The following is a 24,704-nucleotide window of genomic DNA, read 5'->3' on the forward strand; positions in this document are numbered from 1 at the left end:
GGGGTCGTCCTTGGCCGAGGTGGCTCCTCTTGTTGTGAAGGAGCTCTATTTTATTCCCGTCTTGCCCCTAGGTTCTTCTGACCATTTTTTGGTCTTTTTTTCTTTCTGTTTTATTTTTAGATTCCATATATGTGTGTTAGCATACGGTATTTGTATTTCTCTTTCTGACTGACTTCACTCTGCAGACCTACTAGAGAATGGACTTGAGGATATGGGGAGGGGAAAGGGTAAGCTGGGACAAAGTGAGAGAGTGGCATGGACATATATACACTACCAAATGTAAAATAGATAGCTAGTGGGAAGCAGCCGCATAGCAGAGGGAGATCAGCTCTGTGCTTTGTGACCACCTAGAGAGGTGGGGTAGGGAGGGTGGGAGGGAGGGAGATGCAAGAGGGAAGAGATATGGGGACATATGTATATGTGTAACTGATTCACTTTGTTATAAAGCAGAAACTAACACACCATTGTAAAGCAATTATACTCTAATAAAGATGTTTAAAAAAAGAATATTGACAATAAAAATCATCTACATTGGAAAAAAAAGAATGAGTTTATATTGATTTGATATTTTGTTACTATTGGAGATTGAGTGAAATGTTTACATTCACTTTTGTTTGTTATTAGACCAAAGCATACATTATTTTTCATCATAAATTTTTTTTTTTTTTTTTTTTTTTTGGCCGCGAGCACTTGCAGGATCTTCGTTTCCCAACCAGTGGTTGAACGTGGGCCCTTGGTAGTAAAAGCACAGAGTCCTAACCACTAGACCGCCAGGGAATTCCCCTCATCATGACTTTTATGAAATCTTTCTTTTGTCAGATTATCCAAATCCAAAATTTACTTTTTATTGCTTTACTTTAAGTGAAAGTGACAGCTTTGAGTTAGGTCAATTGTTCTTGAGACCCCTTTAGTGCTACTTTAGGAGTACATAATAACTTAATGGTAAAGAATCTTAATGCATATGTTGGAATGAATTTATTTAAAATACTGTATTAAGAACTTTACCTTATTTTTCTTTTTACTTTTACAGTAAGGCAAAAGAGAATGAAAGAAGTAGATAATCTTGAAAGTATAAAGGAAGAATGGTGAGTTAATTTATGCATTTTCTTTGTTATTAATGCCTTTGTTACTGTCTTTCTCTCTTTTTACGTTTCACTGACTTAGTTAAGTTTTCATGATGATTATCTGTTAAATACCAAATAGTAATGTACTTTAAAGTTTTTTTTTCCATAGCTGCATTCAATGGATTTTAGTCAAGTTTTAAATCTTTTTGTGATTAATTTTTTTAAGTGTTAAATTTCTCTCTGCCCACATATTATTTCTGTTATTTAAGAGGGAAGTTAAAGTAACTATTTATTACTTCATTAGCCTCTTGTGTTATACCATCTTGAAGTCATAGTGGAAATATAATGGCTTTGGAATCAGGTAAACCTAGGTTTGAATCCCATCTCTGTCTTAACACTACTGCTCTGGCATTTGAGCAACTTAGGTAGATTCTTTGAGCTTCAATATCTCATCTAAAAAGGAGGAGGTGTACATAGTTACCTGAAAGGTTTTTGTAAGAATTAGATAACCAATTTAAAGCACCGAGCATCGTATTAGCATATAGCAGGCACCCAATAAATGGTAGATGCAAAGTCTGTCGTTCTTATTAATACAAAATTCTTTATTCTCACTTCTCTGAAGTGGAATATTTATTTTTGTATTATGTTCTGTGTTTTAAATACTTGAAAAGGTAAATATCTTTCATTCATAGTCCATTTAAGGAGACAGGTGTTTACAAGTACTTTGTGAACACTTTCTATACCGAACAAATACTATTTATTATTTTTTCACTAGAGTACTTACTGTTTTATATAAATATCTGATACTAAGTATATAATTGTGAGGTTATGTCAGGAGCCCCTAAGACTGCCTCCAGATGTGATGATTTGCTTAGAGGATTCACAGGATTCAGCCTATAGTCATACTAATGACTAAGCTTTATTGCAATGAAAAGATACTTTGCAAGGGGGTGAAGTCCAGGGGAAACCAGGCATAAGCTTCTAAGAGTCCTTGCCCAGTGCAGCCACCAGGACACACACTTAATTCCTCCAGTAGTAAGTTATATAGCACGTGTGAGATGTTGTCTACCAGGGAAGTTCATTGGAAATGAGCCTAGGGTTTATACTGGGGACTAGGCACATTTTAAAATTCCATACTCATGAGAAAAGTAAAAAGGATAGCAACAGTTAGGCCTGCTACGTTAACTCTTTTCTACACAGAAATAAGTTGAATGGCTTGCTTATTTATTTATTTACTTACTTACTTACTTACTTACTTGCTTGCTTATTTATTTTTGCCACACCTTGTGGCTTGCAGAACTTCCCCAACCAGGGATCCAACCCGTGCCCCCTGCAGTGGAAGCACGGAGTCTTAACCACTGGACCACCACAGAAGCCCCAGTTGAATGACTAATTTGTTTTTTTAATTTTCATTTATTAATTTTTGGCTGTGTTGCGTCTTCATTGCTGCGCGTGGGCTTTCTCTAGTTGCGGTGAGCAGGGGCTACTCATTGTGTGTGCGGTGCGCAGGCTTCTCATTGTGGTGGCTTCTCTTGTTGCGGAGCACGGGCTCTACATGTGTGGGCTTCAGTAGTTGTGGCTCACAGGCTCTAGAGTGCAGGCTCAGTAGTTGTGGCGCCCGGGCTTAGTTGCTCCACAGCATATGGGGTCTTCGCAGACCAGGGCTCGAACCCGTGTCTTCTGCATTGGCAGGCAGATTCTTAACCACTGCGCCACCAGGGAAGCCCTGAATGACTGAGTTTAAAGAGTAAAATTAACTTAGGACTTCTAACAGTTTTGTGGAGACGTAATTCGCATACCATATAACTCATCCATTTAACTATGATTATGACTGTTCCTCACACCTTACCACCTTTAGTTTCAAGAGTGCTTTGTGTTACCAAAAAGTACATAGTAACCCCCTTTAAAGCCATTTTGAGAGCTTTACAAAGAACACGGTTTTTTACTCTGGACCAGTGGTTTTCACCCTGGTGCAGTTTTGCCCATCCCACCCCCAGAGGCCATCTGGCATTGTCTAAAGATGTGTTTTATTATTATAACACTGGGGGGTTGGGGGTTGTCCATGCTACTGGCGTCTAGTGGTTAACGGCCACAGATGCTGCTAAACTTCCCACAGTGTACAGGACAGCCTGCCCAACAAAGAATTAACCTTCCCCAAATATCAATGGACTGAAGTTGAGAAAACCCTGCTCTGGACCACAAGTGTTAACGACTTCCCGAGGCCACATATCTCCTGTGTTAATTCAGAAGAGAGTCTCAACTGCAGGCGTGGAGGTAGCATGTCAGTTCTAGATCCTTTAACGAAAACAATTTGTGTAAATTTTTAAGAGAATTAATGGTTAATAGTGCTTATTTTTCTTTTTTGTGTGTGTGTATAGGGTTTGTGAAACAGGATCTGACCACCAACCTCTTAGTGATAATCAACAAACAAATAGTGAATATTTTGTTGACAGCCTTTTTGAGGAAGCTCAGAAGGTTGGTGCCAAATGTTTGTCTCCCACTGAACAAAAGAAACAGGTAAGTGTCCATAAATTTTTTCTTTCCCAGTGCTTCTCAACATATGGCCCTTTAGAGGTCAAAACTGTTTTCATAATAATAGTAAGATACTATTTACTGTTTTCACTGTGTTGAGTTTGCACCGATACTGCAAAAGCAGTGGTCGGCAAAACTGGCACCTTAGGAGGAATTGAGGTAGTGACACTACTCTGTACCAGTAACTACTGTATTCTTTCCTTGAACTTGCAGGGGGGAAAAACACTCGTTTCAATTAAAAATTTCCTTGATGAAGCAGTAAAATTGACACATTTCATTAATTCCCAGCTCTTTAATACACATCTTACAATATTCTATGTGATAAAATATGAAGTGTATGTAAAACATTTCTAGAATATACAGAAGTATCTTAAGGAAAAGTACCATTGCTTGAGATACAAGCTGAACACTCTGCTTTTTCATGGTGTACTGTTTTTACATGAAAGTGATTTACAGACAACTAGTTATTCAGTCTTGGATATTCTGCAGACATTTTCTCAAAATGTATGAAGTAAATCTGACACTTCAAGGGAAACAACTTACAGTATTTATTGCAAATGATAAGATACGATTTTATCAACTTTTTTAAGTGAAAGTAAGAATTTTGATAACCTGCCATCATGCACTTGACAGCTTCCCAAAACTTAAAAGATATTTCTGATAGGATTATTGTCATATTAATAAATATACCTTTAAGTTTAAGATTCCATGTTCAGATTCTCAACTAACTATTTTTTTAATAAATTTATTTTTTATTTATTTATTTTTGGCTGCGTTGGGTCTTCATTTTTGCACGTGAGCTTTCTCTAGTTGCGGCGAGCGGGGGCTTCTCTTCGTTGCAGTGTGCATGCTTCTCACTGCGATGGCTTCTCTTGTTGAGGAGCACAGGCTCTAGGCGCGCAGGCTTCAGTAGTTGTGGCACGTGGGCTCAGTAGCTGTGGCTTGCAGGCTCTAGAGCGTAGGCTCCGTAGTTGTGGCACACGGGCTTAGTTGCTCCACGGCATGTGGGATCTTCCCAGAGCAGGGATTGAACCTGTGTCGCCTACATTGGCAGGCGGATTCTTAGCCACTGTGCCACCAGGGAGGTCCCTCGACTTTTTTTTTTTTTTTTTAATTGAAGTACAGTTGATTTAAAATGTTGTGTTAAGAAATTCCCTGGCCGTCCAGTGGTTAGGACTCTGAGCTTTCCCTGCTGAGGGCACAGGTTCAGTCCCTCGCTGGGGAGCTAAGATTCCACAAGCCACGCGGCATGGCCAAAAGAAGAAAAAAGTTGTGTTAGTTTCAGATGTACAGCAAAGTGATTCAGTTTTTTTATATATATATAATATATATAATATATATAATGTATATAAAAATATATGATATATATAATATACATAAAATATATGTGTTATATATATTTTTCAAATTCTTTTTCATTATAGGTTATTACAAGATAGTGAATATAGGTTCCCCGTGCTATGCAGGAGTCCCTTGTTGTTTATCTATTTTATATGTAGTAGTGTTTATCTGTTAATCCCAAACTCCTAATTTATCCCTCACCCCACCTTTCCCCTTCAGTAGCCATAAGTTTGTTTTCTATATCTATGAGTCTGTTTCTGTTTTGTAAATATATTCACTTGTATCATTTTTTTAGATTCTACTTAAGGGTTATCATGTGATATTTTCAACTAACTTTTTTTTTTGCGGTACGCAGGCCTCTCACTGCTGTGGCCTCTCCCGTTGCGGAGCACAGGCTCTGGACGCACAGGCCCAGCAGCCATGGCTCACGGGCCTAGCCGCTCCGCGGCATGTGGGATCTTCCCAGACTGGGGCACGAACCTGTGTCCCCTGCATCAGCAGGCGGACTCTCAACCACTGCACCACCAGGGAAGCCCTCAACTAACTTTTGAGATACTACCACTTACTACATTTTGAGGTAGTATCTTGGAAAAGCTATTAAAATGCTTTTTGCAACTACATATCTGTTTGAGGCTTGATTTTTGTTTTTTTTAATGTACTTCAATCAAAATGCCATATCACAGCAGACTGAAGGCAGCAGCAATTATGAGAATCTCGCTGGCTTTTCGAAGTCAGACATGAAAGAGATCCCTTTACTCTAATTTGCCTTAAAATTTTTTCTAAATATATTTTTTATTTATTTTATTTGGTTGCACTGTGTCTTAGTTGCGGCAGGCGGGCTCCTTAGCTGTGGCATGCAAACTCTTAGTTGCGACACGCATGTGAGGTCTAGTTCCCTGACCAGGGATCGAATCTGGACCCCCTGCATTGAGAGCTCGAAGAGAGTTCTTTAGTTCTTCAGACTGAAGTCTGAAGGGCTTAGGTTGAAAAATAGCAGCCCAGTTCCTCCATGGCCATGATATCTAATTCCCAGAGGTAATCACTACCCAGAGGTAGTCTTAACTATTTCTTCTTGTATAAAGACTGTATTTCTAAGAATATACTAAAAATGATAGTTCTTGATTTTTTAGTTTTTTCAAATTATGTATTGACTTTTTTAAAATAGAAAATGAGAATTTAGCTCTTATTCTTCCTTCCCCTCATCCCCAAACCACCTCCTCTCATTTGACTAACATAATTATATCATAATTTGGGATTAAATCAATTATCATTGTTTATATCTTTATGACTTTGTAAATACTGTCCAGCATCACTGAGTCATGTAGTGTGTGATGACATTTCTTTTCCTGACTGCCTTTAAAATTTTCACTAGAATTAGTAGTTTTTTCCCTTCCAGTTTGCCTTTATTTTCTTTGTGGCTGTCATTAATTTATCCCTGAACTCTGATAGAAGGCCGTATCTATACCTTGGTATAGATTCTTTTTCATTCATTCAATACAGAAACTTGTATTTTACTCTTCTAGGACATTTTCTCATGTTGCTTCTCGATATTTTGCTCCCCTCTGTTTCCTGTCTCTCTAGAATATTTTTACTTAGATAATGGATCTCTGGGACTGAGTCTCATTATTTCTCCTGTTTTCCACCTCTTTGTTGTTTTGTTCTATTTTAATTGTAATATTTCTTCAACCTTATATTCAATCCTTTTGTTTAATTTCCATTTTAAGTTTCTAAGAGCTCTTTTGCTCCCTGAATATTCCCTCCTACTCCCTTTCAAACATCCTCTCTTATATAAGTGTATTAATTATCATTTTTGCGTTTTTGTTTTTAAGTTTCTTCTGTTTTCCTCAGTGTCTTTTTTTTTTTTGGCCCATGCAGCTTGTGGGATAGTTCCTTGACCAGGGATTGAACCCCGGGCCCTCAGCAGTGAAAGTACCGGTCCTAACCACTGGACTGCTAGGGAATTCCCCTCCTCAGTATCTTTATGTACTCTTTTCCTATTTGTTTTGTTCTCATTCTTTTCTTTTTTTTTAATTAATTTTTATTGGAGTATAGTTGATTTACAATGTTGTATTAGTTTCTGCTGTACAGCGAAGTGAGTCAGTTACACATATACATATATCCACTCTTTTTTAGATTCTTTTCCTGTATAGGTTATTACAGAGTATTGAGTAGAATTCCCTGTGCTATACTGCAGGTCCTTATTAGTTGTCTGTTTTATATATGTGTTAATTCCAATCTCCCAATTTATCCCTCCCTGCCACTTTCCCCCTTGGTAACCATAAGTTTGTTTCCTACATCTGTGACTCTATTTCTTTTGTGTAAGTAAGTTCATTTGTACAATTTTTTTAGTTCTCTTTCTTTTCTGTGAGTACCATGAGAGCAGAGTCTTGGCAGTTTGGTTATAGGTAAAAAAAAAAAGAGGTAATATAATATAGTGGTTAAGAGTATGGATTCCAACCCCAGCTCCACCCTTACTGACCATGTGATATTGGGCAATTTAATTAATCTTTTGTGTTTCTAATTTCCCATCTATAAAAAGGATAATAATACCCACCTTGTGTGGATTTTAGGAGGATTAAATAAATACATGTAGGGAAAGTACTTTAAACAGTGTTTGGTACATGTAAGTGTACACACAAGTGCTCTCCCAGATAAGTACATAGACAGACAGACAGATAGATAGGCAGGCAGGCTAATAATATATGCTATCATTATTGTGATTGTTTTCCCTAACATCTTAGTGGAGTGTCTGTTACATATTAGGCACTCAATAAACATATGCTGAATGAATAAATGCTAGAGACAAGGGAAGGCCTCTAATAGTCTATTTTCTTAAATGGTTTTTTATAAGTCCTTCTGTGTTCAGCCTGAAGCATCCCTGCATCCTACTGTATTTCTGAACCTTTCTGTATTTCTACAGTGACTTCTTTGATTCAATGAGTGAATAAATAATGTTCTTAGGAGATGATCAACAAGATGTTGAGAGATGAAATATTGATAACAGTAACACTGATAGTTTATATTTGAAGGAATAGCCATTAATTACTCATAGTTTTTTTTCCCCCTTTATTCTTCTTAATATTCAAGTCATTTCAGAGTCATTCTCTAAACTGTTGAGAAGTCTGTTCTGGCCAGAAAGCTTTAGTGTCCTCTTAGACAGGGCACAGAATATTTTTGCAAATGACCTCTCTTAAAGAAGCTTATTAATGAATTATTTTAAAATATTATTCATTATGAACCATATTTTATGTATACATTATAATTTTTGATATTTTACATTTGAAGCTTGCTGTTAAGAATGGTATATTTAAAAAATTTGTAGCTGTGTGCGGTGGTGGATGTTAAGTACACTTCTGTAATCATCTTGCAATAGATATATATATCAAACGATTATGTTGTATACCTAAGACTAATACAAGGTTATATGTCAGTTATATCTCTATTTTAAAGAAAAGATTGATACAGAAAATATACACTGATAGAAGAAAGTTTCAAGGGGCTTTTAGTTTATTAGTACACTTCATTTATTAACATGATGCATCTTGTTTCTTACTGCTTTGCAGGCAGATGTAAGTATAAAATTATGGAAAAATGGATTCACAGTCAATGATGATTTCAGAGGTTATTCTGATGGTGCAAGTCAGCAGTTTCTGAACTCCGTCAAAAAAGGGTAAGCAGTCTTTGTAAATAGAGGGATATTTATTTATTTATTTTAAATTAATTTATTTTTGGCTGTGTTGGGTCATCATTGCTGCCCGCGGGCTTTCTCTAGTTGAGGAGAGTGGGGGCTACTCGTTGTTGCGGTGCGTGGGCTTCTCACTGCGGTAGCTTCTCTTGTTGCGGAGCATGGGCTCAAGGCGCGTGGCCTTCAGTAGTTGTGGCACGCGGGCTCAGTAGTTGTGGCTCGAGGCCTCCAGAGCGCAGGCTGAGTAGTCGTGGCGCAAGGGCTTAGTTGCTCCACGGCATGTGGGATCTTCCCGGACCAGGGCTCGAACCCGTGTCCCCTGCATTGGCAGGCGGATTCTTAACCGCCTTAACTGTGGCTGATGGGCCACAGCCAGTTTCAGTGACATCAGGCACCCTCCCCTTCCCTCCTCGGGACAGGGCTTTCCCAGGAGGTGGGATGAGAAGGCTGGCCACAGGCAAATTTTACAGACTCAATAGAAGATAAACCCTTTAATTTGTTTCTGAAAAAATAAATCTCAGTGGATCTTTCTTCCCCAAAGACATGGCCTCTAGAAAACGGTGGTTCCTGTGCTTTTATAAGATAAACTTTCAGGGGACTTCCCTGGCCGCCCAGTGGTTAAGACTCCGCACTTCCACTGCAGGGGGCACGGGTTCCATCCCCGGTCGGGGAACTAAGATCCCGCATGTGGTGAGGCACAGCCAGAAAAACAAAAAGATAAACTTTCAGAAAAATATTTCCACAAAAGTAACTTTTGTTCATAAAAATGCTGGATCTTCGGTGGCTCAATATCAGTCAGTGTCCGCTTCTAGAAACAGTGTCATCCACTTAGCTGTACAAAGGGAAAGAAACACCTCATGCCCTGCTCAGTGTATCCCCACCACTGGCCCCATTCGCTCCCTCTGGGGTCTTCTGGCCTCGCTGCATCTGTCTCTCTCCTAATTGGACAGCCCAGCATGTCCGTCTGTCCCCACTCTGCCCACTCACGTGCTGTCAGCCTCTCTCAGACATCCAGTGGAACATCAGGGGAAACGAGTTCTGTGTGTCTGTCCTGTCAGGTAGCTTTGCCATCCAAGCAGGTTGGTGGGCCTGGTGCTCCCACAGGAAGTCTGCAGACCAGGCTGGTAGGGGCTTCCTTTTTCCAGGAATAGTTGCTACTGGTATGCTTTCCAGGTCACAGGTTGCCTGGAGCTGGGTAGTCAGGGGCACAGGCCTATCTGAGATGTCCTGCAGTCAACAGGCAAGACATGACAGGTGGGGGTCCTGGAGCCCAGGCCACTCCCTTCAGGAGAGTCACCGAAGACGCCATATCCCAGGGGAAAAGACAGGTCGTGTGTAAACTGGGAAGCAGGGGTGCCGAAGGGCTGAGAAGAAAGGGGGACTTGGAGTCCAGAAGACGCTGCTCCTGCCGCTCCAGCTCACACGAGTCTCAAGTTCAAGCGAGGCTGTAGCTGGTCCTCCTGTCGGAAAGGGAAGAAGCCAAAGGGAAGGAGGACGTGGGTGGGGCCCCGTGGAAGTGTCAGTGGCTGCTCCTTGTCTCTCTAGCAGCTCCTCCCCTTCTCAACCCCGTGAATGAAGCTAAAACCCTGTTCTCCCGAGTCCCACCAAGCAGTTCCCCATCCACCTGTTATTCCCCGAGTGTAGCGCATGAGCTCAGTAAGATGGGCTGGAGTCCCAGGCCGTCCACAGCAAGCAGTGAGGGACCCATGACAAAGCCACTTCCTGCCTATCGTGCGTGGTCCTCTGTATCTACATGGACTCGTGTTTGTAAACGCATGAGCGTCGGCAAAAACGTGGACAAGGCTCGTGAACGTCTGCTGGACCAGACGTGTTGATACTGCAGCGCCTGCTTGGCCTCAGGCTCTGGGCTGAGCTCTTGGGACGCAAACATGAAGAAAACAGACCCAGCTTTCAAGGTCCCCCCAGTCCACTGCGAAAGCCAGACAGTGAGCAGATCACCCTCGGGCAGTGGGATGGGGGGTGGTGGTTCGCAGGGGGAAGAACAAGGTCAGAGAGAGCTGCTCGGTGCAGCCTGCGGCGGGGAGAGCGGGAGACGGCTCCCAGGCTGGAGGGTGGTGCCATCCACCGGGCCCGAGGCACAGCAGGAGCAGCGATTGGGGAAGAAGATAAATTCGGTTTGGGGCCCATTTAGACTGACTGCCATGCTTGTGGGACATCAGGTGGAGGTGACCAAATGAGAGCCGTGCACATCTGCATGCCTCCCGGGCGTTGGCAGCCCTCCTGTGTATACCCGTGTGCGAGAGGTGCCTACCTCCCAAGGGAGCGGGAGCTGTTCCGACGTGGCACCTTTGGAGTGGGGCCGACCAGGAAGATGCACAGACCGATGAGGATCATGCAGGTGGGCATGGCACCGATGAGGACTTCGAGGGTCACCACTACCTGTTCCGCCTGCTTGCAGGCTCCTGGCTCATACCCCGCAAAGCTGGGGAAACACCATCCCATGCATCCAGCTCAGAGCCTGGCTTCCTGACGGAGGGGTCCCAAATGCCCAACCACCACGCTATCCTGAAACTTGGATAGTTTCCTGGCCACATCAGCCCAACTATGGGGGACGGAGTGTGAGGGAACAAACAGACCAGGGAGGAGTTCAGAGAAAGCTGAGAATGTGGGAAGCAGAGGCTTCAGAGGGGGTACAGCCACCAAGAAGGGCCCCTCCCAGTCATGTGCACAGAGAAAGCTAGGGTGGAGGTTCCCACACACCCTCCGGACCCACGGGTGACCCCTGGCTGGCTAAGGTGGGGGACTCTGCCCTCTGCTTCCCACGCCGCTAGTCTTTTGTGCCTCTGGTACAGCCCAGCTCTGTGACTCACTCCAGGCTGAGAGTGGAGATGCCCAGGGCGCCTGCACCTGAAAGCTTGGTGAAGAAGACATAGGATGAATAGAAGATGGTCTCCAGCCCTGGGCCGTGCTGGTGCTGCAGCTGGAATTCATCCACCACATCTGGAAGCATGGACCTGGGGGAGGGGGCTGCAGAATTATCCCTTTTATCCTCCCCACAGCCACCAGCCCAGGAGCTCTCTGGGGACAGAGAGTGAGTCAGATTCACCCCTGGGTCCCCGCTGCCCAGGACCGGCCCACAGAGTCAGGCAATATTTCCCCAACACACAGCTGTCCACCATTCCTGCCGCCTGGCGCTCTTTCGGGAGGGCTCCACAGATGGCGCTGGCAGCCTCCATCTCCCGCAAGGCGGGGAGGGCCCCTCCCCAGCGCAGCCTGTGCACAAGGCCTGGGACAGCAGGTTGATGTGAAGGAGGAGGGATACCCAGTAGGAAGGACGTGAGGCTCCCACTCCCATTTCCCTTCACCCAGCCTACCAGGGTAGCAGCAAGGACACGGCAATGCTCACGCCAGATACAAAGGTCACGACGTATGCCACGGGTGCTGTGGGCACAGCAGCCAGCAGGATTGCAAATGGCACCATCCCCTAGGGAGACAGACACACTAGCTGCTCCCTCCACCTGCATCACCCCCCCTCAACGGCTCTTTGATGCACCCACTCACCGCTCTACTGATGACCCCCTGCGCCTGGTCCCCTGCTAGGCACTGAGCACTGCCGGTCCCCAGGAGGCTCAGGCTCCCAGGTCACTGCCCCCCCCCCATATCCCTCCAGGCCTTGCTTCCTGCCTCACTCACAAAGATCCCGAAGGCCGACATCCTCTTCCCAAATCGCTGCAGAACCCACTCCCACATCGGGGTGCTCAGCACTGCCGAGACCTGTGAGCGGACAGAATCATCACAGCCCAGGACACGCCCCCTGCGCCTGTGCCTGTGCCAGGCCCTCAAAGCCCTGACATTTAGGAGGGACGCTCGACGTTGACCTTGCACCCTGGCTGGAAACAGTGGCTGTGAACTTTATGACCCTGGCCCCAATTCCACCCTCGGCTGAAATGCAGGTGACCAAGACCACAGCAGAGTCCAGAACACTGACCACCGGAAGTCCGGCCACGTGTGTCACGGCAAGGGTCACACATCCCCAACTCAGGCCCCCGAGCGCCCTTGCCTCTACCGCCCCAGGTCCCCTCACCAGGATGGTTATCACCAGGCTCTGCACATGGTCATGTAGCCGGGAGGCGTGTGCACAGAACAGGACCAGGTAGCCCTGCTCCACCTGAGGAGGTCGCCAGGAAGTGGGCGTGTATGGGAAATGGCAGAAACGTGGAAGTCAAGGGCAAGGCTAGGGTCTCAAGTCTGGCCTCCCCTTTGGGACCTCAAGCGTCCGGTTCCTACCGCCATCACGCAGTCCCCTCCCCAACGAAGGACGCTTATCCCTGACACAGGTATAAATGCCATTCCTAGTCCCCCTCCCCGGCACAGCTGAGAACCACCCGAGACAGCGTCAGCTTCCTGGTGTCTGGGCCCTGACCCTCCCCAGCCCCACAAGCTCTAGGCAGGTTTCTCTTCTCCCAGCACCAGCCTCGCCAGGCGCTTGCCAGCCACTGGTTTCTCTCTGGTGCCGTGGGGACGAGAGACACCTGAACCTACGCAGGGCCAGTATGGCCAGAGCCAAGCCAGTGGGGATCAGCCTGGCCAGAGGTACCTGAACGGCTGCCGAGATGAACAGGAAGGAGATGACCAGCTTCAGGTAGGGCGGGTGCCGGACTGTGAGCCGCAGCCCAGCCAGGAAGCTCAGGCCCTGGCCGGAGGCTCGGGCAGAGGCATCTGCAACACAGGAAGGGGACATCTTGGCTTGGTGGAGTTCAAAACCCAAACCCACGGGCTTCCCTGGTGGCGCAGTGGTTGAGAGTCCGCCTGCCGATGCAGGGGACACGGGTTCGTGCCCCGATCCGGGAGGATCCCACATGCCGCGGAGCGGCTGGGCCCGTGAGCCATGGCCGCTGAGCCTGCGCGTCCGGAGCCTGTGCTCCGCAACGGGAGAGGCCACAGCAGTGAGAGGCCCGCGTACCGGAAAAAAAAAAAAAACAAAAAAACAAAAAACCCAAACCCACGCCCAAGAGGAGCCCGGCCGCAGCTTCCTCTTCCCACACCCTGCCTGCACCCCGCACCTACCCGGTCGCTCCTTCACCCCCAGGCAGAGCAAACTACTGCACACGGGGTACGTCACAGCAACCACAGTGGCTGCAATGGAGTAGAGACGAGTCTGTGGGACAGGACAGGACCTCAGTGGGGGTGATGTCTCCAACCCACGGAGGTGGGGATACCCAGGGGCCGGGCAGGAGTACCTCCCAGTGGGAGCAGAGGGACCCTCAGCCCAAGCCCAAGGATGCGGGGTGCCCCTCCTCCCAACCAGCCCAGCAGGAGAGGGAGATCTAAGGGCCCAGAGTGGTCCTTCTGCTGACCCTCTGCCTCCTGCAGGCATCCATGCCACTGTGGGTCTAAGCCCCCTTCGCCTCTCTCTCTCTCTTTTTTTAAGCAAACGTTCATTGGGGCTGACTTCTGCGTGCTAGACCCTGTGGTTACGGTGATGAATAAGTGATCCTGTGCATCCACAATAAGGGGCTTGGAGTGGGTGGGGAGACAGATCCAGGAGCAGACAGTGTGATGCATGATGACGCAGATAAATGTCAAAACCAGAACGGTGCTACCTAGCATGCAGAGGAAGACACATATGTAATAAAATACATTCAAGGCATGCATGGGAGTAACAGCCACCCAATTCAGGACAGGGGTTGCCTTTGGTGGGTGAGGAAAGAGGGAGATGGGCAGGGCTTCACCAGTGTGGAACCAGCACAGTTGCACAGGGTCCCACATTCAGAAGGCACTGCACTTGGGAGTTAATGCTCTGCTGTCTTGAAATTCGTGATGATTTTATCTATGAATTTGTGTTTCGTAAGTGAAGTCGATGGAACAACAGAGCTGGAACTACCAAGAGGCACCTGAATGCTTCTCGCCTTGGCTCACACGAGGCTCCGCCTCCCGGGAGGGGTTCTCAGCCTCCTGCTCCCTACTTCTTGGCATCCCAGGCCCTGCCCAGCTCCTGCTCTCCAACCCAAGGCCACTGCCACCCTCTGTTCCACCCTCACCCAGACAGTGACCCAGTAGCTTTGGGGAGGGCACTTGTAGAGGCCTCAGTGGGGCCTAGGCATGGAAGAGGGGAGGGTGAATCTGCAGGTCGCAATCCCTCTGATCCCAGGCTCATAGCACCATGATGGGGTTTGAGGGCAGCTGGGCAGAGTCTCTCCCCGACCCTGACTCAGGCAATCCCTAGACTGGGGCCGTGGGCCACGGGAAGGGGAGACTGACTTCCCCGCTCTCTCTGGGGCTCTACAGCTCCACTTTGCACTGTGCTCAGGCACATTCTGTAGCTGGGCTACAGGTGGGTCTGGGGATGGGGGGTACACAAGGACTTCATTGTAATGTTTTCTTACGGGTGGTGAACCATGGGTGTTGGTGGTATTATTCTCATACCATTAATTCCCAAATGTCGGTGGAGGTGAGTGATGTCATTTGCTTAAGGAGAAAGGGCTGGGGGGTGGATAGAAGATGAACTTGATGGATAAATAGAGGCACGTCCCCTAACTGCTGAAAAGGGACCTGCTTTGAGGAGACACGAAGGGGTACTAGCCCTTTCACACCGGGGGTGGGGTTGGCGTTGGCAGTCACCCGTTCAGGGATGGGTAGGACTGGTCATAGGTCAGGTTTTGCCCAGGGCTCTGCCAGGACACCAAACCGTTCTGCTGTCTCTCTCCCCTGTCCCTGCCTGTGGCCCTTCCCCACCGCATCCCTTCTCTGGGGTCCGCCTCCTCCCCTCCAGATGGCCTGCTGATCTGTTGTCTGACTCCATGTTTAGAAGGCACCCAGCAGAAGCAGAGTTAGCAGGGAGGACGGAGGGCCTGGGCTCAGCTACAGGAGCAGGGAAGGAACGAGAGGGCATAGTGTGCAGAGCTGAGCCCCCAAACCACCATGAAGAGACCTGGGGGAGAAACGGCCCTGGAAGAAACAAGTGACCCCGAAGCGGGGGTCCCAGTGGGTCTGGGTAGCCTGGGCACTCACCGCGTTGGGGGAGATGGACACTTGTCCTGGGAGCGCAGTCTGCTTGCACCTGTGGGACCCGTGGGCACCAGACACGATGAGTCCATGGACAGTGGCTCCCATCAGCGTCCCTGCCATCTCCAAGGTCATCCCTGGGACACAGCGTGGAGCAAGGTGACAGCTCGTGGGGCCAGGGGCAGAGCCATCCCACCCCACGCACCCCACGCCTGCCTGCACTCACGGTACACGGTGGCCGAGTCCCGCTCCCTGGGGCTGGGGGTCAAGAGCATGGTCAGTGCCGTGTAGGGCACCTGGAAGAACTGAGGCACCGGGCAGAGCTTAGGATGGCGCCTGCCACCAGACTGCCAACCCAGGCCAGCAGCTTATTGCTTATTGCTTATTGCTTTTTGGCCTTTTCAGTGGACAGAGCCACTATGTATTTTCTTAAGAGAAACGATAACGTTCGTAATGATGTTTCCGATTTAAAATATAGGATGACAGGATTTTTGCTTGGCTTCTTTGATTTTTATATTTCTATCTCTGTACTCTTACTCTGAAAAAAAATCTTGGTTTTCAGGGACAGATCATAATTACTTCTTTGCTTTATCTCCGGGTCTCTCAACTTCAACACTATTAACATTTTGGGCAATACTTTCTTGTGGGGGCTGCCTTGTGCATTGTAGGATTTTCAGCAGCATCCCTAACCTCATCTACTAGATACCAGTAGCACCCTCCACCCCCGTTGTTGTGACAGCCCAAAAATGCCTCCGGCCATTGCCACATATCTTCTTAGGGGCACTGTTGCCTCCTGGTTGAGACCCACTGCTTTATCTTTATACCATACTTTTCATATAAACAATACTAATATATTATTGCTAATAATATGACTACTAGAAACTTCATTTCTCCTCTTTGGGTTCATCCCACTAGGATATATGGTAAAATTACCATGTTTTAAATTTACTTGAAATAATTCCTCTCTGTCAGTTCAGTTAATTCGTTTCAGTTTTACTTTCAGTTTTTAGGGACTGCTTTTTTAAAATTTACCTTTGTTTTATATGTGCATAAAATATTTACATGGGTCCAAAGTTGATCTAAAAATCAAGATACATTCAGAGAAATCCAGCTTCTGCCCTTACTCCCTTCACCCAGTGCACTCTCTCCCACTTTATAAGTAACCTTATTATTTATTTTTTGGTTTACTTTTTCATTTTTCCCTAATGTAAACAAATATACGTATATTCATGTTCACCTCTTTCTTAGATAAACAGTACCATATCATACATATTTTTCTCCATTTTGCTTTTTTCACTTAACAGTACATCCCACTGTGTGGATTTACCATAGTTTATTCAAGAAGTCCCTATTAATGGACAAGTTGAGGTTTTTTACAGGCTTTGCTGTTACAATCAATGCTGTAAATAATACTACAGCGAATAGTCTAGTGTATTCACCTTTTTATATTTTTGGTAAAGTATCACTGGGATGGATTTTTAGATAATGGGATTTCTAGATATACGTGTCAAAGAAAAAACAGAGCTGGACAGTAGTCAAAGCAGAAACTATTGTGATAGGGGAAAAGAGACCTCAGTGTGGAACTGGACTCGATTCTGAATATAACACGGACAGGGGCTTCCCTGGTGGTGCAGTGGTTAAGAATCCGCCTGTCAGTGCAGAGGACACGGGTTCGAGCCCGGGTCCGGGAAGATCCCACATGCCACGGAGCAGCTAAGCCCGTGCGCCACAACTACTGAGCCTGCGTTCTAGAGCCTGCAATCCACAACTACTGAAGCCCACGTGCCACAACTACTGAAGCCTGTGCGCCTAGAGCCTGTGCTCCACAAGAAGAGAAACCACCACAATGAGAAGCCCGCGCACCGCAACGAAGAGTAGCCCCCGCTCGCCGCAACTAGAGAAAGCCCACGCACAGCAATGAAGACCCAATGCAGCCAAAAAATAAATAAATAAATAAAATAATTTTTTTAAAAGATGGACAACTGGGGATTTATAGTCAAAGAGCAAGGTATGGGTCAGTGGATGGAAAATTACTGAGAGATACCTCAAAGGTAAGGTGGGATTCTTGCTAAACTGAACTACAAGATTCTTGCTGAAGGCAGGCCAGGGTGATCAGTATCGTGGCGGGGTTGTGGGGGGAGTGCAGAGTGAGGAATTTGATCAGGTATCAAGGGTGGAGGGATTCTGGGTAAAGCTGCTTAACAGGATTCTTGCTAAAATTGGGCTCTACAGGAACAGAAATGGAAGCCCAAGGTCATGCCTCCTTGAGAAGGTGCCTCAGAGGAGCCTAACTACAGTTTGGTCAAGGAGAGATTCTTTGTCATATGCATAGGTGACTAGATAATGCCACATCCCCTTACCCGGATATGTGCCATTTTGCATTCCCACCAAAAATGGTTGAGGCTGTTTCCCCACACTCTCAGCAACAAAATGTGTTGCAAGACTTGTAAGTTTTTGCCAGTCTGATCGGTGAGAAATGGTATCATGATATAGTTTCAATTGCATTTATTTCATTATAAGTGAGACTGACATCTTTTCACATATTTTAGGGCCATTTGCTTCTCTCTTTCTGAGACGCCTCTGTTCATGTTTGTTGCCTTTTGATTGTTGGCCTTTTTCTTCTCTGTATCAGTTCTTTATATATTAACCTTTTAGTTGTAATGCCAGTTCCCTTTGTTTATTTGTTTGTTTTTGTTTGTCATCTGTGTTTTTACTTTGTAGAAATTAAAAAAAAATTTTTTTATTCTTACATAGTTAAATGTATCAGTCTTTTCCCTTATTGCTTCTGGATTTGAGTTATAGGAAAGTTGTCTTCTCTTCCAGGTTATAAGGGAACTTTACCATGTTCTCTTTAATAATTAAAACGTTTGCCTTTTTTAAGGTTTTTTTTATTGTGGTAAAATACCTACATATATAACATAAAATTTTCCATCTTAACCAATTTTAAGTGTACAATTCAGCAGCATTAATAATATTCACAGTGGTGTGTAACCATTAACCACTGTCCATTTCCAAGACTTCTTCATGGTCCCTAACAGAAACTCTGTGCCCGTTATGCAGTAATTCTACATTCCTCTCTTCTCCCAGTCCCTTAATGTATCAAAACTTCATTCCTTTCTTTCTTTTTTTTTTTTTTTTTGTGGTACGCGGGCCTCTCACTGTTGTGGCTTCTCCCGGACCGGGGCACGACCCCGTGTCCCCTGCATTGGCAGGCGGACTCTCAACCACTGTGCCACCAGGGAAGCCCTCATTCCTTTTTACGGCTAATTAATATTCCGTTGTACGTATATACCACATTTTGTTCAGACATTCATCTGTTGATGGACATCTGGATTATTTCCACCTCTTGGCTATTGTGAGTAATGCCTCAACCACCAAATCCTTTTCTACAGCAGCTGTACTGTTTTACATTTCCACCAGCAATATTCTGGTGTTCTAATTTCTCCACATCCCTGTCAACACTTATTATTTTTGTTTTTTTTTAAATAATAGCTATTCTGATGTGTATAAAGTGGTATCTCATTGGGACTAGTGATGTTGAGCATCTTTTTCATGTGCTTATTGTCTACTCATATTTCTTCTTTGGAGAAATGTCTGTTCACATCCTTTGCCCAGTTTTGAATTGGTTTGTTTTCCCTGCTGTTTTTGAGTTGTATTTTTCTTGATTCATCATTTGCTTGATAGTTGTAAACCTTTGACTACTTTCCAGAGTTCTAACTTGGTTCTAATAGTTTCTGCTTGTTTTTCAATGTTTCTGTGGGGACAGGAGCTTGGAGCTGCCTATTCTTTCATTTTGCTGACATCACCCTCAGGTTCAATTTTTAAATTTTAGATCTTGGATATATCTGGAATTTATCTTGGTAGTGGTGATTCCATATGACTGTTGAATTTATTTAAAAGTCCATCTTTTCCTGATTTTTTAAGATCTAATAGTATGGACTCCTCATGGGTTTTTGTTGTATTCAATGAGCTATAATCCATTAGTATCATTATTTACTTTGATGTTCCATTTCCCAGACTTGTCCAGTGGGAACCCCTTCAGGTGGCTTCAGTGTCCTTTTGATATGTCTTCATCATTCACTGAACACCATCTTACCTTCTGGTGCAAGATATTTCGGGCTCATTTGTTCTTTCTCTGTCCAACCCTGGAATCAGTCTTTTCTCTAAGGAGCCATGATTCCTTTTCTTGGAAAATTTTAGTTAGAAGCCAAGATGTAGGCTTTTGGTATGCTTATTGCTTCTAGTCTGTCATTGCTTCCAGGACCTCTCAAAGGGCAGATGGGGGCTTCCCTGGTGGCGCAGTGGTTGAGAGTCCACGTGCCGATGCAGGGGACACGGGTTCGCGCCCAGGTCCGGGAAGATCCCACATGCCGTGGAGCGGCTGGGCCCATGAGCCATGGCCGCTGAGCCTGCGCGTCCGGAGCCTGTGCTCCGTAACGGGAGAGGCCACAACAGTGAGAGGCCCACGTACCGCAAAAAAAAAAAAAAAAAAAAGGGCAGATGGCTTGGGCTCTTTTAAACATCGATTTGTTTCCTTATTTCTTGTATTATTTTTGTTGTAAGGGCAAAAGAGTATTGCAGAAAGTTTGGGAAAGAGAGAAAATAATCCACAATTTTTTATCCCCCCCCCCCGAACAATAACTATTTTCACTCTGGCTTCTCTCCATTTTTTAAAAAACTGATTAATTTATTTTTGGCTGCGTTGGGTCTTTGTTGCTGTGCGTGGGCTTTTTCTAGTTGCAGCGAGTGAGGACTACTGTTAGTTGTGGTACGTGGGCTTCTCATTGAGGTGGCTCCTCTTGTTTTTTTTAAATACTTCTCTTTCCACTGTTTCTTATTAATGTACAAAATATACAAAACCAAAAGAAAAAAGAAAATACTCATCCTCAAATCCATTGTGGCTCTAACCCAAGACCCTGCACAAAACCCAACCAATCCACTGTTTTCATAGAAAACAACCGATGCTGAGACAGGTGAAGGAGAGGGCTGGGAGAGCGCAGGTCATCTTATCGAATCCACCCAGGAAGGCACCTGGTGGGGATTCAGAGGTGGCTGACAGGTCAAGGGAGCTGGAGGCCTCACACCCACAAGGTTCCAGATGGGGGCCAGGAGCGCGCTAACTCCCAGAGGCAGTGCATGTAGTGTGACTGGCATGCCCAGCACACCGGGCTTCAGTTGAAAAGCTGGTCTCACTGAAGTGTTTTAATTTCCAGAATGAGCTGCAGGCAAGGGTGGACCACCACCAGTGGCCTCACCTATGCCAGCTAAAACTTTTCACCGGATGCCGATGTGAATTTGCCATCATTGAACCTAGCATACCCATGATGCAAACCTGGGTGTTCACGGAAGATTGCAACGTCTTACTTGAGAAAGGACTCAATGTAAAGCCTGTGTCAGGGGAGGAGTGGGGATGATGTATTCCAGAACTCAAATCCAGCCTGATTGAGTCCTGTCAGTGCAGTGGGATACACAATACCCCTTTTACCATCTCCCCACCCCATGAGGAAGCATGAATTTGGCGGGGATGATTTCATAAGTGCAGCTGATCCCGTGTCAGAGTTCTGTGTGCATGTGGAGGACCCACAAGAGGAGAGTAGAGGTGTTCTCCAGGATAACCAGCTTCATTTAGGTTCTCAGGCATAAAGGGTAATACCGGAGAGGCGCTTGGCATAAAGGGCAAATCTCCTCAAAAAGTGAAGCCAACCGGGTCTCCTCTTCAGCAGTCCAGGGTACAGAATGTGTCCAGTCTCTCTCCTCCCCATACTGGAGGAAAATATGTACATCAATGCACACCAGTGATCAGAAAACCTCCAGGAACCCAGGCAGGTGGGCACTGAGGGGGCCGGCTCCTCATCAGCTGGGGAAAGGGGAAAATGGGCCTCACAGAAGCCATAAAAGGGTGGAAGGAGCAAGGCTGCAGTTCACAGGAGTGTGGGCAGGGCGGGCAGGTGGTCCCTAGGGCAGGGGGGGCCCATGGACACCCGGGTGGTAGAAGGCACAGTTGTTCTCATAGCGGCAGTTACCCTCTTCATGAAATGTCGACAAACAGGGCGATTTGACATGTCTCCTCCATGGCTGTGGCCTCCATCATGCCCTCGGTGGCCCCCTCCGCCATGCCCAGCGCCATCATGGCCACGGTGCTCATGAGGGGGTGGCCCTCGGTGGTCGTGGCCTCGGTGACCAGGGCCATCATGAGGCCAGTGGCCATGGGGCCCCCCATGTCCAGGGCCTTCATGGGGCCAATGTCCACCACCAGCACCCATTCCTCCACCAGGGCCTTCATGAGGACGATGGCCACTGCCACCACCCATGCCACCGCCACCAGGGCCTTCGTGGGGGCGATGCCCACCGCCCATGCCACTGCCAGGGCCTTCATGGGGACGATGTCCGCTGCCGCTGCTCATGCCGCCACCAGGGCCTTCATGGGGACGATGCCCGCCACCTCCGACCATGCCCCCACCAGGGCCCCCTCGTCCATTTGGAGGTCCTCCTCCAGAGCGACCTCCTCTGGCCCCTCGGAATGGAGGAGGAGGTGGTCCACTCCCGCCTCGGCCACCACGGCCTCTATGGTATGGCACCGGACCTCGTCCCCCACGCATTGGGCCACCCCACATGGGGTCACCTGGGCCATCCCAGAAGGGATCACCCCCCCAGGGAGGGGGTGGGGGACCCAGGAGATGTGGACCCACTGGCCCACCAGGACCCCCAGGGCCCCCATGGGGACCTGGCATAGGTCCGCCAGGCCCAGGGGGGAAGTGCTGCATGCCCTTGGGGCCCCCAGGGCCTCCCGGTGGGAAACCATTGGCTATGGGACCAGGGCCTAAGAGTCCATGAGGCACCGGCATCTCCTTGATCTTGTCTGAATAGTCTGGTTGCTTCAGCAGTTCCTCTGAGGGATGACTGTTAGGGCTACCCATGATGAAGGTGAGGATCTCCTGCACATTGATGCCTCCTCCTCCAGGACCCTGGGGGCTCTTCCCGGCACCCATGCTTCTCATAAGATTGGCCAGAACAGGAGGCAACTTGGGACCGCCCGCCCCATCGGGTGAGCCGCCGGTTCCCCCAGGCTCCAGGGTCTCAACATATGGGGTCTCATCCATGGAACATTCCTCATCTAGGGGGATGAGTTTGGGGGGCATAGGCTCATAGGGCTCAGGATCAGGCTCGTGAGGACTTTCCTTGCTCAGGAAGAGCTCCTGAAGGATCCCCTTCTCCCGCTCAGCCTGGATGTACCGCTCCTGGCTGTTGCTTCCAGGGGTGACAAGAGGCGAGGGCAGCACCAGGGGCCGGGGGCACACCCAGGGCACCTTCTCCTCCATGTTGTCGTGGCTCAGACGCCGGGCCGTCTCAAACTCGCGTCGGTCTGACAGTATCTCTCGCTTAGCTGCCTCGCCAAAGTCCTTGATCTTATTCACATTCACTCGTTCAGTTGCATCCAGTTCAAAATAGAAATGCTCGCCCAGTTTGCCCTCCTCAGGCCAGGTCACAGCTTTCCTCTTCCTGCCTTTCCGGGTCAGCTGGCTAGGATATCCGGGACTCTCCACTGGCTTTGCATCCAGAGCTCCTGGCTCCAAAGAGGCAGTATCCATGAGCTCTGGGACTTCAACAGGGGGAACTGGGGTCCCTGGACGTTCTGTGTCCATAGCCTCAGAAGGAGGTGCTGGCTCTGGGGAAGAAGGTTTGGCTGTGCTCGGTTCTGTGCTCGTTTTCCCTTCAAATGGGCTTGGCTTGGCAGCTGTGGCTGACAGCACCTCCTTCTTCTTCTTAATTTTGATGCCTGGAACAGGGGCTGAATTGAGCGCATACAGAAAGCCCAGGCCCTCCACAGGCTGTGGCGGGATGATCTTCACTTTGATCTCTTTGGTGGCATTGGGTGTTGTGTTGAGTGGCTTGTATTTCTTCTCTGCACGGGGCACAGCAACTCCTGCGGCAGCTGTGGAACTCTGACGCTTGAGGGGGATGGGTTTAAGGTTGTACTTGTCAGAAACCACCACTGCACTGGCATTCTTCTTCACAGGCCCCAAAGACGGGGTCTCCAGCTCTAGTCCGGTAGAGCGGAACTTGGCGTGACTGGGCGCCGTGGTTCGGAGGGACTTGGGCTTCTCCCTCTTCTTCTCCGGGGCCTCCTCGGCCCGAGTCTCAGCCTTCACCTCAGTCAACGGTCGCTCACGAGGGGTGGTTCGACTCTTTCCCTCTTCTTTCCGTTTCTTCTTAGCTTTCTCAGCAGGCCGGGTACTGCTCTGGGAGCGGATCACTGCCATCCAGTCGCTGACAAGGACTGAGGCCAGTTTCCGGAGCTCTTCATTCTCACTTGACTTGCTCAGCTGCTTCACCAGTTTGGCTGTGTTGTTCTGCTTGAGATGGTCAACAGTGAGTGGTAGGTGCTGCAGGGTCAGGAGAATTTGCTGCAGGAGGGGAATGTTGTTGGTTGTCTTTGAATATGTCAGCCAATTGTTAAGAAGCTTGTAACCACCACCATCAATAAACTTGACCAATATTTCTGGTGAACGGGTCTGCAGGAGAATGTTCAAGTAAGTGCATCGGCTCACCATCTTTCGTGCTGCCTTCATCAGACTGAAGATCTTCGAAATCCCATCCACACTCTTGACTTCCCCATCTCGGTTAAGGAAGCTATCCAGGCCCTTGAGAAGCTCTTTGGGGTCTATGGGACCCGAACCCATGATCGAGGTTTTTATCCACCTCGGGCTCACGGGGAGAGGGGGTTAAAATTTTGGAGAAAAAAAATAAAACAACCAACGAGGACCCAAAACTCAATTATTTGGGGGGCCTCATTGGATCAAAAATTCTCCTTAAAAAAAATAAAGGCCAACTCAGTATTCATTTCCCCCCCCCCACCCAACTCCATGTAGGGGGTGGGGGTCTTAGAAAAAAAGTTCTGAGTGGATTAAAAAAAGGAAACGCTGGATGAGTGAATTTGGGTGGGTTTGGGAAGGGAGGGTGGTTGATTATTCTTAAAGTTATGTGGTGACGGTCCTTCGGCCACAGATTTCAAGTCCCAGGCAGCGTGGGCTGGTGGGGGTGGGCAAGAGAGGTGGGAAGGGCCGGAAGACACAAGTGGTTGCGCTGGTGGCTGCTGTTTTCCCTTCCCCCCTCTC

General features: G+C 47.3%; 1 protein-coding gene and 1 pseudogene across 2 annotated transcripts; both read right to left on the reverse strand.

The window, feature by feature from the left end:
• Positions 1 to 8,426: 8,426 nt before the first annotated feature.
• LOC309815501 (sphingosine-1-phosphate transporter MFSD2B-like) lies at positions 8,427 to 17,963 on the reverse strand (the record flags this gene model as incomplete). Its single annotated transcript, XM_082642379.1, has 11 exons — positions 8,427 to 10,082; positions 10,895 to 11,065; positions 11,454 to 11,597; positions 11,958 to 12,067; positions 12,277 to 12,357; positions 12,668 to 12,751; positions 13,181 to 13,302; positions 13,651 to 13,741; positions 15,595 to 15,725; positions 15,815 to 15,893; positions 17,949 to 17,963. 11 exons carry the CDS (start codon positions 17,961 to 17,963, stop codon positions 10,058 to 10,060), a joined length of 1,053 nt encoding a protein of 350 aa, XP_082498505.1. The 3' UTR covers positions 8,427 to 10,057.
• A 2,430-nt stretch (positions 17,964 to 20,393) lies between these two features.
• Positions 20,394 to 24,418, reverse strand: LOC309815590 (serine/threonine-protein phosphatase 1 regulatory subunit 10-like; annotated as a pseudogene). Its single transcript has one exon. The product of its transcript is annotated as a serine/threonine-protein phosphatase 1 regulatory subunit 10-like (transcript).
• Positions 24,419 to 24,704: the final 286 nt, after the last annotated feature.

The sequence above is a fragment of the Mesoplodon mirus genome (genome assembly GCF_964341445.2).
Source record: "Mesoplodon mirus genome assembly, chromosome: 14".
Taxonomy (NCBI): domain Eukaryota; kingdom Metazoa; phylum Chordata; class Mammalia; order Artiodactyla; family Ziphiidae; genus Mesoplodon; species Mesoplodon mirus.